Source organism: Plecotus auritus (assembly GCF_963455305.1).
Source record: "Plecotus auritus genome assembly, chromosome: X".
NCBI classification, from domain to species: domain Eukaryota; kingdom Metazoa; phylum Chordata; class Mammalia; order Chiroptera; family Vespertilionidae; genus Plecotus; species Plecotus auritus.
Genome location: NC_137784.1, coordinates 103,400,967 through 103,415,349, shown reverse-complemented (window position 1 = coordinate 103,415,349; position 14,383 = coordinate 103,400,967). Strand labels below are relative to the sequence as shown.

Below are 14,383 nucleotides of genomic sequence, written 5' to 3'. Positions count from 1 at the left end.
TTGCTTAAATAATTTCTTCTCTATTAAAAAATCAATTATTGTTTCTTAAATTTTCTCTGTGTGGTCATTAATTCTCTATCTTGATTTATGAGACTCCTCTGACTTGTGGAGCTAAAATTTTGTATTAGAGTAAATGTAAATCTTTCAGCTTCCTGAAATCATCCTCAAGAACTTCATTTTAAGATGCATTTAAATATATTTTATAATAATTTAATAAGATGCTTTAGTCTAATACATTTACACAAAATTGCCTCTTTGGGGTTGAAAATTTCAAAGGCAGCCTGGAGGGACAGATGCAGCCTGTGGTTTGAGCTTTCAGGTGGCCCCACACTGCCATCTGGTGGTTATTTGAACTTCTACCATTTCATTTCTATTGTTCAGAGGAGTATACAGGCATGATTGTTCTTTTCCTCTTCTTCTTTACAATGATCTCCTTAGGACCTCACAATCAATTTTACAAAATAAAAAGTCTTCCACTCTATTGTTTGGACTAATAAGAAATGGCCTTTTATCCTGTAGCAGCACTGTGGGCGTTGGATGGACCCCTAAGCATTGTTTTTGAACATCACAGGTGACAGATGTTACTTGTTTATGGCCAGTTGACAGAAGAGAGTGAAATGAGTTGGGAAATCTGACTTTTAGCATAGAGGTCATTAAAGATGTTTCCCACCAATTCGCCCCAGGTTCTGCTTGGTCAAGGAGGAGTGCAGTGGGGTTTTCAGAGCTGCAGGTTGTCCACGGGTGATGAGGTGACAGGGTTTCCACCTGCAGCTCTGTATCCCCTGGTAGAGTACCTGATGGAAAAGAAAGGATGAGTGAATGAGTAAATAAATGCTGACTTAGACTTCACAGTATTGACATGTGATTCAAAATCAATAACTCTCAGAAAGTCGGGAAGGATATGTAGTTTCAAAGACTTAGATGTACATTATGTGTGTTGCTATAATTCATATAAATACCTATGTAAATTGTATTTAGAAGATGAAAAGTTACCTATGTTTTCATAACAGAAACTTCAGAAAGTAAACCTCAACTAAGTCTTTTTGCTTGATAAGGGAATTCTCAAGAAGGGAGGGGTAAAGCTTCCTTGGGGAGTTACTTCAGAATTTCCCAGAGTGAGCAATTTTTCTTTTTCTTAAAAGATGAGATTTAAATGCTTTTCAATTAGAAATAGGGTTGACTTTTCCTAAAACAGTGCTCTTTTTATGTTTAGATTCAAGATTAAAATAAGATAAGCCATTATCATTGAAAAACCTAATAGAAGCAAAGTATTACATATGCCTCAACAAATAACTGTTTCTGAAATACAGATCAGGTTAGGGAGAGAGGGCTTGTATAATCAGAGGATTGTCCACTTTAATGGCATGTTCCCCTAATACAGTTTAAAGCATGAATTGCAAAGCAATAATAATAATATTTTATGCAACTTTTCACAAAGACATCTAGTACATGAAGTCAATCGACACTTATTGGTGACTATAACTTAATGTGCGACAAACCCTGCCCTCCATTTACCTGCCTCAAATTCATCTCCAAATTGAAACTATGGTAACCTTTCTAGAATACAAACTTGAGTGTTTCTCCCAGCTGTGCGAATGTCCTGACCTTCAACTTGCTTCCAGTGCTTCCCTGTTGCCAACATGTTTAAGTCCAAACTTCTTAGCATGGCTTAACAAGTCCAGTATGATCTAGAGCAGGGGTGGGCAAACTTTTTGACTCGAGGGCCACAATGGGTTCTTAAACTGGACTGGAGGGCCGGAACAAAAGCATGGATGGAGTGTTTGTGTGAACTAATATAAATTCAAAGTAAACATCATTACATAAAAGGGTACGGTCTTTTTTTTATTTCAATAGTTTTATTCATTTCAAACATTTTAACAAGAAGAATGTAAACACTAATTATTATAATTTGAAACTTCAAAAAATGGAGGAATCATAGCACAATAACATACCTTATATTGAAGATGGCAAAGGCAAAATAAAATTGCCTAACAAAGGAAAGGTACAAAAGCCTTTCAAATTAAACTTAAATATAATAAAATAATTTAAAACTAAAACAAATAGAAAAGAACAAAATGTGTAAACAGTAAGTTAAACATTTTCTTTAGTGCAACTTCCAAATTATGCCCGGGACGTAGATGTAGATGGCAATGTCGACTGGGTTGAAAGGTTTTTGGTCTTTAAAACATCAACTTCAGTGGGAACAGTGTTGTTGGTCTCCTTTTTAGCTAATGGTCTGATACTGTGCTCTCCAGGGGCGTGTCTCCCTACATCACCACGATAACATGTCTACGCATTCCCAGGGTGATGTCGGGGGACGCGTCCGCAGGCATTACAAGGAGCCTCTGGAAGATTGAGAGGTTGTTCCTTCTACTGAATGGGCGGATATAAATCCCCTCACTCAGAAGAAGGAGCTGCGGCCGTGTTTCCCGACGTTGCCATGTTAACACTGCTGCTGGTGAAGGAGCGGAGGGGAGAGCAAGAGAACCCTCCGCTCGTTCGGCTCCGCGGGCCGAATAGAACAGCCGAACGGGCCGGATCTGGCCCGCGGGCCGTAGTTTGCCCAAGGCTGATCTAGAGTCTACCCAGCCTACCTAACTGCCCTCATCTCTTGCCATTCACCACCACTTCCGCCCCAACATACCCATGCTCTGGCCATACAAAATTCCTCTCATTCTCTGAAAAAAAGCCATGTTTTCTTTCTTATCCAGACCCCCACAATACTGTGCCCTCTGTCAAGAATACTCTCTCTCTACTCTGCTCCACCCACCTCTCTGCCTTCACCTAGTCATCCTTTAGGTCTCAAAGCAGATGTCCCTTTCTCCAGGAAGCCTTCCCTGATCTCTTAAGTCTGGGTTAGCTGCTCTTCCTCTGCCTTCCAAAAGCACCCTGTACTTCCCCTGTCACAACACATTCCACACTATATTGTAATAGCTTGGTTACTTGTCTCTCTCCATTAAATATAAGTTCTATGAGGATAGACATCATTATTAACCACTACTGTATCAACTAGGGCCCACCACAATGCCTGACACATAGTGAGTGCTCGATAAATTTGTGTTGAATGTCTGGATATGTATTTCCTTTTATCTCTTCCACTTCAGTGGTACATATTATGCTACTTTGCCTTTGTCTCGTTTCAGTCCGTGATGCTTCTCTTACATAGCCAGCGGCGTTACATCTTTGAGTATGACCAATCGGATTGTCTGCTCTCGGTCACCATGCCTAGTATGGTGCGCCACAGCTTACAAACCATGCTTTCAGTGGGCTACTACCGGAATATCTATACCCCACCGGACAGTAGCACTTCTTTTATCCAAGACTATAGTCGAGATGGCCGACTGCTACAGACCCTGCATGTGGGGACAGGACGCAGAGTTTTATACAAGTACACCAAGCAAGCAAAGCTATCTGAGATTCTCTATGACACCACTCAAGTCACATTAACATATGAAGAGTCTTCTGGAGTGATTAAGACAATACACCTGATGCACGATGGCTTCATTTGCACAATCAGATACAGGCAAACAGGTTTGTTGTGAAAGGGTGGTGATGTGTATACCACATCATATTTTTAATGAGATTTTTGCTGCCCACAGTATGAGATAGAAGCAATAACCTATAGACATTGAATCCAACAAACTGGCATTTTACCTATCAAAGTGTCTTCTATTAACAATTCAAAATACATGCTGCATGAAGCTGATTCCTTAAAAACATGCAGTGTATTTCTCTTTTTCTCTCTCATTTCTCAAGAAAGCTGAGATCTAAGTACCTAGTCTAACTGTGTATCTGTTTCCTACTCACCACCAAATCTTCCCAAAGATGCAGTTGCAAGATATGAGTCACTGAAACTAGTTCATGCCCTGTATAACCTCTGTCTCAGCTGATGGCAAATTATCTTCAGAAGTCAGAATTTTGTATTATATTTCATCCTTGGAGTTTCTAAAATGCCCAAATCCAGTTCCTTGAATACTGGACTTTGTCAAAACCTGACCCTCTGATTTTGTAAACCAGGTTAAATGAATTGAAAGTATTTTTGTCAATGATTATAAAAAGAAAGCATGTTTATAATATCAGTTTCCTCATCTCAGCCAGTGAATGGGTTATTGCTTCTATAGTTCCTCTAATTCAGTTATTCTGTTACATACAGTATTTTAATTTTTTTTCAAATCTGGTGACCACACTATGAGAATATATTCTATGAAATGATATACCCAGACATTAGATATCAGAAGTTAATCTCATGATTTTATTTTGAAAATAAAAGCATTAATACTAAAGTAAATAACACTAGACCTTTCTGATTGCTCAACATTAAACACCTAGCTTTGTTCTCATTATATTGATTTTTATTCCTCCAGGACCTCTTATTGGACGCCAGATTTTCCGATTTAGTGAAGAAGGTCTTGTGAATGCTCGGTTTGACTACAGCTACAACAACTTCCGCGTCACCAGCATGCAAGCTGTGATAAATGAAACCCCTTTGCCCATAGACCTGTACCGATATGTTGATGTCTCTGGTAGAACAGAGCAGTTTGGAAAATTTAGTGTGATCAATTATGACTTAAATCAGGTCATAACTACTACAGTGATGAAGCACACCAAGATCTTCAGTGCCAATGGCCAAGTTATTGAAGTCCAATATGAAATCCTAAAGGCAATTGCCTACTGGATGACTATTCAATATGATAATATGGGCCGTATGGTAATATGTGATATAAGAGTAGGAGTAGATGCCAATATAACAAGATATTTCTATGAATATGATGCTGATGGGCAACTTCAAACTGTTTCTGTAAATGATAAAACCCAGTGGCGTTATAGTTATGATCTGAATGGCAACATCAACCTTTTAAGCCATGGGAATAGTGCTCGTCTTACTCCTCTCCGATATGACCTCCGGGATCGCATCACCAGACTAGGAGAAATTCAGTATAAAATGGATGAAGATGGCTTTCTGAGGCAGAGGGGAAATGATATATTTGAATATAATTCTAATGGTCTGCTGCAGAAAGCCTACAATAAGGCTTCTGGCTGGAGTGTGCAGTATTACTATGACGGGCTAGGGCGACGTGTTGCCAGTAAGTCCAGCCTAGGACAGCACCTCCAGTTCTTCTATGCAGACCTTGCCAACCCCATAAGAGTTACTCATTTGTACAACCACACAAGCTCAGAGATTACATCCCTGTATTATGATCTCCAAGGTCACCTTATTGCCATGGAGCTAAGCAGTGGTGAAGAATATTACGTAGCCTGTGATAATACAGGCACCCCACTGGCTGTGTTCAGCAGTCGAGGTCAGGTGATAAAAGAAATATTGTACACGCCCTATGGAGATATCTATCATGACACTTATCCTGACTTTCAGGTCATCATTGGTTTTCATGGAGGACTCTATGATTTCCTTACTAAATTAGTGCACCTGGGGCAAAGGGATTATGATGTTGTTGCTGGTAGATGGACGACACCTAATCATCACATATGGAAACAGTTGAACCTCCTTCCTAAACCATTCAACCTCTACTGCTTTGAAAATAACTACCCAGTTGGCAAAATTCAAGATGTTGCAAAGTATACCACAGGTATTTAAGCAGAGTAAAAGTTTACACTAAAGTAAAGTGATAACTCAGTGGTGTTTATCACATAATCTCAATGCCTTTGTAAATATGCTTCCTCTTCCTGCCAGTTAGCCCACAAGTTATTGTGCAGTCACTCTCTTCCTTAGCCTTCTAGAGTGAGCAAAACTGTTCATAACCACGATGCTTTTGCATTGAAGTATATCTTTTCTTCCCTTGTAAGCTATCTATTTGTAGTTTTCATGCTTAAAAACTTATACAAATAATTTTTTAAAAGAAAAGTTCTGGATCTGTTGCATTAAATAAATCTAACATCACAGTCTGTGTGGCCTTAATACCACTACCATGTTAAGAATTTCAGTACATGCCCTAGCTGGTTTGGCTCAGTGGATAGAGCACCGGCCTGTGGACTGAAGGGTCCTGGGTTCGATTCTGACCAAGGGCATATGCCTGGTTTGTGGGCTCAATCCCCAGTGTGTGTGTGGGGGGGGGGGCGTGCAGGAGGCAGCTGATCAATGATTCTCTCATTATTGATGTTTTTATCTCTCTATCCCTCTCCCTTCCTCTCTGAAATCAATAAAAATATTTTTTAAAATGAATATCAGTACAAACAAAAGGACCTTGTCATGTAGCTCAGTTGGTTAGGGCATCTTCCCGATACACCAAGGTTTTGGGCATGATCCCCATTCAGGGCACATACAAGAATCAATTAATGAATGCATAAATAAACAGAATAACAAATCTCTCTCTCTCTCTCTCTCTCTCTCTCTCTCTCTCTCTCTCCCTCTTTCTCTCTCTCTCGAAGAAATACATTTTTAAAAATAAAAACAAGAATTTCAGTGCAGTAAAATGAGCCTATCTGTGATTATCCATGAATCAAAATGTTTCCCAGTAAAGGATCATATGTTTTAGAGTGGGTGATATAGGGGGAGTTTTATTCCTAACTTCCCATTGACTAAACATATTGAAGGCAGGAGAGGCATTTTTAAAACTTTCCACAAAGGTTGTAAAGTAAGGACTTTAAAATTTTTTCCGTTTAATTTTTGTCTTGCAGACATTGGCAGTTGGTTGGAGCTATTTGGTTTTCAGTTACACAATGTACTACCTGGATTTCCCAAACCAGAGTTAGAAAATTTGGAATTAACTTATGAGCTTCTACAGCTTCAGACAAAAACTCAAGAGTGGGATCCTGGAAAGGTTAGTATGTTTTTACCATCTCTACTTAGCTGGAAAAAAAAAAAACAGGAGAGCATCCAACACCATGAAATGGTATTAACATATATTTGGTTACTTATTTTTGAGTTGTCTTTAATATTCACTAAAATATCATGATTAAGGACAAAGCAGAACAAAAGCTTTCATGGGGAAAGGATCAGGGGATTAGAGCTCTTGGAAAAGAAAAGACTAACATGTCACTTGATGACTGCTCGGGTAGACAAGCAACAGGAAAGAGGAACTGAACTTCTAAAATTCTGAAATGGGCTACCAAGTTCAATTACAGTATAGAGTCTATATAAAGAAATTGTTCATGAAAAGACATTAAAACATCAGATTTCCAACTGCAAAATAATCTAGGGCAAAATGGATGAAGAGCATGGGAATAACAGAATTAAATTATTTTGATAAAGAAAAAAATATATATAAGCAGTGAAGCAAAAATAATATTACAGTGATAATCTCTGAAAAATATGAATACCAAAACCTTCATGTTTTAGCAGATGATTTTATCAGGAGTATGAGGTGCCAATGAAAACAAGAAGGAACTTTTTCTTTCAATTGAAAAAATAAGAATTTCTGTGTTAACCAAAAAAAAATGGCTTTAACAACATAAAACTGAAATGTGTGTGGGAGCGTTTGAAATTTAAGTGTAAAAAATTATAAGGGAAAAGAAATTATAAATAGGTTCTATAGGCTTTTCCTTGTTTGTAAATACATATAATATGTAAATGCTTTTTGTAATTAAAAGTACTAAAGAAGTTAAGCAAAATGTTGAAAATTGTTGAAGCTTTCTATTGGATACTTGAAGGTTTGTTATTCTGTTCTCTGTTTCTTCATATGTTTGAAAATTTTCATAATAAAAAGGGTTTTTATTTTAAGTTCACGTAAAAAGGTCAGCAAACTTCTTGCTGGTTTGCTGTTGTTATTTATAAGGTCATAACTGCTTGAAAGCAAGAATGATGCCATATGCATCTCTTCATATCTCCCTGTGCCTAACATATTACTCTACACACAGTCATAACAGCTAGTTGGTTTTAATTAAATTGGCAAACATGAAATGTCTTTGTTTGGGGGGAGCTGGACCCACTTAATTTGAAGTGCCTTCTAGCTCTGAATTTCTGTGCTATCAAGTTTGAATATATTTTCTTATGTTTAACTCACCAAGATACCAAGAAATGCATGCCAAGTAATCATGTCACCTGTTAGTCTTTTCTTTCCAAATCTCTGATGAAGAGATTCCAAATTTGGCTTGTTTGTAAATCACAAACTAGCAAATTGCAAGCCTTTGCTTTCCACAGTCAGCAACCGTATGGCAGGTGTTTAATCCTGTGCCACATTTGCACTGTGCCTTTCTTCTTTCCTAGACTATCTTGGGTATTCAGTGTGAGCTCCAGAAACAGCTCAGGAATTTCATTTCCTTGGACCAACTTCCCATGACTCCCCGATACAATGATGGACGATGCCTTGAAGGAGGGAAGCAACCAAGGTTCGCCTCTGTTCCTTCTGTTTTTGGAAAAGGTATAAAATTTGCCATCAAGGATGGCATAGTAACAGCCGATATTATAGGAGTAGCCAATGAAGATAGCAGGCGGCTTGCTGCCATTCTCAATAATGCTCATTACCTGGAAAACCTACATTTTACCATAGATGGGAGGGACACTCACTACTTCATTAAGCTTGGGTCTCTGGAGGAAGACCTGGTGCTCATCGGTAACACTGGGGGGAGGCGGATTCTAGAGAATGGTGTCAATGTCACTGTGTCCCAGATGACTTCTGTGTTGAATGGGAGGACTAGACGGTTTGCAGATATCCAGCTCCAGCACGGGGCTCTGTGCTTCAACATCCGGTATGGGACAACAGTCGAAGAGGAAAAGAATCACGTGTTGGAGATCGCCAGACAGCGCGCTGTGGCCCAGGCCTGGACTAAGGAACAAAGAAGGTTGCAAGAAGGGGAAGAGGGTATTCGGGCATGGACAGAGGGGGAAAAGCAGCAGCTTTTGAGCACTGGGAGGGTACAAGGTTATGATGGGTATTTTGTTTTGTCTGTTGAGCAGTATTTAGAACTCTCTGACAGTGCCAACAATATTCACTTTATGAGACAGAGTGAAATAGGCAGGAGGTAACAAAAAAATCTCTGCCTTTGCGTCACCAAAGACTGCCTGTTTTTAAAACATAAAATGGTTTATTGTATTGGTTTTCTAGATCTGAACTCTGTATATGTAAATATGGAGGAAAAACATATCCAACTGCCTTTCAATGTGACGGAAGATGGTATTTTAATATTGTTTGTTTAAACTCTTTAAGAAACGACAGAGATTTTTAGTTCTCGTGTGGCAGTATTCAAAATAACACAAGTAAAACTGAAACAGCTAAAAACAAAAGGTCTTCAGAAAGCACCACTTTAAATTTGTCAGCCATGCATATATATATATATATATATATATATATATATATATATATATATGTGTGTATATATATATATATATATATATATATATATATATGCAAATATACAGAAAGAACCCAAGGTTCTATATCTCTATTGCGACATGAAGTTTCATATTTAACTGTGGGCAGAAAAAGTGGTGCAATAGTATCTAAACCTTGCATTTCGCAAGACTGCCAGCCCTTTCACATTTTCCAGATCTGCTATAGGACACTTCAAAGAAGTGTGAAATGTCCTCAGCCACAATCTCCTAGAGTCGAGAACCATTTGCCCTTTCTCCCTGATTATACCTTCCTGCTTGTTAAAGTAAATGCCATGTTGTTGTGCTGTGTTTTGGCGTGTGGTGGCTGCATTCTGTCTACCATGCTTCCCTGTGGGTGTGGTACCCAGACTGAATTGCCACAATTTGCTTGTGTGTGTGTGATACCAAGGCAGCTGGCCCATGTAACTTCTCCCATACCACCTGTTTTGACTACATTTTGTTTTACTAAATTGTCCAGCTGTATTGGTGTCATGTAAGCATAGCTTTTATTAACCTGGGTAGGAATTTCTCATCTATATATAGGGTGTGTTTTGGTCATAGTTTCACATTAGTGATTCAGTATTTATACACTAATCCAATGGTTTTGTGCACACGAAAGGTGACTTACTACAAAGAATGATTCTGGTACAAAAAAAGAGAGGCTTTAGCAGGCATACATGCCTGGGATGCTGATAAATTACATTCACTACTACTGCAGAAATTCATAAGAGCCAAAACCTTTAAAAACTAGACTGAATACTAAGCTTGAAAGGAACATATCAAAGGGGAAACCAAGCTAAACATCACAATAGTTGCTCTACATTGTTTCAGCTCAATTATATTTATCTTTTAAATGTACCATTCTGTATTGAACATCTCCCAACCATAGTCAGGAAATTTAATTAAGTGTACCTTTTCCAACCTAAAACATTTCAACTAATTATAAAGAGGCAGACTATTTTTTACCAAAATAATGTATATGGTTAGTTATTTTAGTTCTCTGTCTTTGCCCATTAAATTGCTTTAATCATATCTCCTGCCTAGGAAAATAACTATTTTCCAGAAAGGAAGTGTGATTTTCTTCTGCAATCATTTAAAAGTTGGGAAAAGATCAGGATTAGTGTTAATGTCAGCTGCAGTTTCTCAATCTCTAAGAATCCTGTAGTAAAAGAAGCCCTTGGTGATCTGGGAGATTTGTGCGCAGGGTCAAAGAGACAGTTTGTAAAATGCTGTGTAATTGCAAGTTACCACGAATGAAAATGCATGACAGCGTGATGTGGCCTGTAGAAAATCCCCCTGAGCCAGCTTCAGCACTTTCATCCAGAGTCTGAACACTTGCTGTGTCTAAAGGAGAATTTACAATGGGATGTTACAGTATGGATTCTTTCCAGCTACTACCTAAATACAGTGTTGGGGTCATTGCCTTGCTTTGTGATGACAGTGTCTTTGAGAAGATGCAAATCCAGGCTCAGGCCAAGGTTTTAAAAGAGTCTGGCTCCTTACTACACAAAGTAGAGTGAGGGAAAGACAAGGACCCACAGATTGTAGGGGAGGGTTTATCTAAACATTTTATTTTCAAAACCTTCAGGTTGGCATTACCACATTCGTACACATGTATCGAAAGACAGTGAGAGAGAGAGAAAAGATTCATGATGAACTCATCTCTCTTTTGAGTTGGAAGCACACCAACTCAAGAGATTACTAATCCAGACTACAATCATATTATTGGTTTTTATCCCTGAATCAGGAGTGTGTTAATGGTACAGTATTTATTCAGGATGGGATTCTAAAATGACTTACAAAGTTGTTGAAAATTTGAATACCTCCACACCAGCCTAAAAATGGACCTTAAGTTCCTAGAACCTCTGACGTTCTTTTAAATTAATGGAAAAATAATTTGTGAACTGTATATAGAGAGTGCATTCATAAGTGTGATGATGTATTTTTATCACTAATCCAAGAGTCTATTTTGCTTATATTTTAAGTGATTATAATTTTTGCAATTCACTGATGGTGTATCATTTTCAAACTGCTTTAAGTATTCATTAGAAACAAATATTTGAAGATTTTGCTTAATAGTAATTACCTTGAACTGTGCATTTCTAGTTTGTAATACATATTTATTTAGTTTGTGCCTTTCGTTTCTGAAAGTTATATTTGTATTATATTCAGGAAATGCACTTTTTATTACTTACAGCTGTGGTTTTCATACTGCCTTGAACTATTACTGTTCTCTTTACCACTTCCAAAGTTTTTTGGAGGAAAGAGAAAAAACCCAAAAGGTTAACACTAATGAGTAGTAAATGTAAGAGAAACATTTTGGCATTTCTTATTAAGAATGTGGAGATATTAAGTATTGAGTACATTGCTTCTTATTTGGCTGAATACAAAGAATGCCTTCATTGACTTGTAGTTCTGAAGTTTAAATTAATGACAGGACAATTCATTTGCATTTCCTGATGAAAGTAAAAGCATTTTAAAGAGAAATAGTTGATGTTTCATACCCAACAGACTGGCAGCTGACACTAAACAGCCACACTCCATTCAATCAGTTAGAATGAGAGCACAGTAGTTGGGCCCTCTTCTGAAGAACATTCTGGGCTGGAGGCTGGGAACACTCTGTGGTTGTATTCCCTGGGTTTTTTCCTAGTTAGGCCCATTTTATTTGTGCATTTTTGTTGTTGTTTTGGTTTGTTTTTACTTTTGCACTATAGTCTAGAGATCCAAATGAGCTGAAAAGTTCACAGTTTAACAGACATTTAAATACATTTATTTTTAGTTGTCATTCTAATCATTATTGATTAAAAGCATGACTCCTGAAAGGGAAATAAAGCCCAAAATTTAGCAAAATACTCACTATATAAATAGGCATATGTTTTATTTTTAACCCAGCAAAATAATGTACAAAATAAGTGTGTCCTTCCCTGACAATTTATCTAGAAGATCTATAATGTAGACTATATAAATATATATAATATATGCAACATAGCCAAATGTATGAAAACTTAATAATGTATAATTTGGAACTCATATGCTAAACTACATAGAGAGGTTTAAAAGTAAATTATAATTTTCACAACGTTTTTCTTTTTCATCACTCTTGGCATAGTTTCAAGCATTCTACCATGTTATTTCTACATTTTTATTCTTTCTTTTCGTTCCTTTTAATATATATATATATATTTTTTTAACCAGACCAGGCCCCACTATAATACCATAACCTAAGAGAGTCAGGGCAAAGTTTTTGCATTTATGAAGATATGTTTCTGTAAGAGCAATTGTAGTGGCGTTCAGTGGTAATGGAAGCAAAAGTACAGTAATCAAGTATTGAAAGAAACTTGGAGAGACTGGGGTGTATTATAGCTTATGGAAAACAGAAGGCTACAGACTGGATGCAATATTCTTATTTTCTTGGAGAAACTCACATACACATAGCCGACCTGACTAGTACTAGATTCAGACTGCTCTTCCACAGCCTTCTGTAATGTTGTTTATTCTGGAAAAAAAAAAAAAAGCAAAAAAAAACCCACAAAAAAAACAAAAAAGCAAAACAAAAAAACCTGGAAAACAACAAACAACAACAAAAAAGAATTCAGCCACAAAATAGTGACTGTTATGTCAGTGTGTCCTTCATGTGAAAGCTATTAAGGACCAAATATACTACTGTGTGTAAGAAGAAATTACTTCCTAAACAGTAAGTGAAAATAGTTAGAGTTAAACTTGCTGTGGATTTTGTCTTGGCGGTTGTCATCTTACATTATTTGTCAAAGGAAATGTGTTTGGCAGTTAAAAATCTTTCCTTAGATTTAGTGGTGGACTTTAACCTCTTAAATAAATGTTAGTATATCAGATTGTGTCCTTGAAAAATATTTTACTTGTATGAATCATGACAATGTCTAGATCTTTACTATTCTTCTGGCAAAAGCATCAGTAAGAGAAAAGGTGAAAAAGAGAAGTATAGCCTTTATGTCAGAAAAATATTCTTTTTAGCTGCTTACTTTCTCATGAGAAGTAAAGATGTTTACAGTGTATGCCAAGATTTTCAGTTTCTATATAACAACAGTTAGAGGTTCTAATCATACTGAAAATTGTGTTATAACGGCCTGAGCCATGTTGCTAGGAAACAATAGGTTCCAATTTTGTATTCCTGCTCTCACTCCTGTGCTGAAAAGTGACTGAATACTGTACAGGTTCATGTTCTCTGGCTGCAGTTAAATGGTCTTTTGCATTTTGCTCTGGTTTTCAGGCCAGAAGCATGCATTTTTCTACAAGAGCATCACAACAACATGCTGTACATATTTAAAGTTCAACATTATGTGTCGATATTTGAAAGAAAAAAGTACTTTGAATATTTCGTTTTTAAAAAATAAAATAGCAAATGAATGCTGTGTCCCATTTTATTCATGCGCCAAATGACCTTCTCCAGTCAGTCTGGTCACCTGAGATAAAAAGGGGCTCCCCTATCAGGGAACAATAAACCTGCACTATCTTGAAAATATAGGTGCAAAAATAAAAAAGGCACTAATCCTAAGCAGACATCTCTTCATTTTTATTTTTCATACAAATAGAATATCTGGCACAAATGACCATTTAATAATAAAAAAAAGATAGTAGCTGTTGAAATTTTAAATGCCTCTAGGTTATGACTTATAAAAAGGTTTCTCTCCTGTTGATGCGTTTCTGGCAATAGAAAGAATATCAAGAATTGTAAGACGGGAATGGGGGAGAGTTAGGCACCCAAATGCATTGGTAAAGAAATAAATGGCAGGGAGGGCAATCAGGAAAGACTCAAAAACAATAGCTCTTCTGAGTCCCTAGGTCCTGGGCAATTACAATGGCCATTTGGCCCTGATTTTTTCACAGGAAGACATTCACTAGTGACACAGGGAAAGCTGGCCAACAGATATTCCCAAATGCAACTTGATAATAATGGGGTGCTGTAGTCCAAACAGTCTATTCCTGAAACTAGCTTGAAATCCTGGAATTTACAGCACTTTCTAAAATGCCCCACTGCCTTTCATTCACAGATATATTCACAGATACAGTGAAAAGATTCGTGAAGCAAAAGACAATCCCGATTATCTCAGCACAGCCCATCAGCAAAATGCAGCACGGGGT

At 37.3% G+C, this 14,383-nt stretch overlaps 1 protein-coding gene across 1 annotated transcript in view; it reads left to right on the top strand.

Moving 5' to 3' along the window:
- TENM1 (teneurin transmembrane protein 1) overlaps positions 1-9,133 on the top strand; it is a 1,003,294-nt gene extending 994,161 nt beyond the window's left edge. Inside the window, exons 32-35 of the mRNA XM_080653537.1 lie at positions 3,144-3,531; positions 4,365-5,585; positions 6,634-6,776; positions 8,162-9,133. Of these exons, the coding sequence (XP_080509663.1) occupies positions 3,144-3,531; positions 4,365-5,585; positions 6,634-6,776; positions 8,162-8,920 (2,511 nt within the window). The 3' untranslated portion in view covers positions 8,921-9,133. The remainder of the gene's footprint in view (positions 1-3,143; positions 3,532-4,364; positions 5,586-6,633; positions 6,777-8,161) is intronic.
- The last annotated feature ends 5,250 nt before the right edge of the window (positions 9,134-14,383 follow it).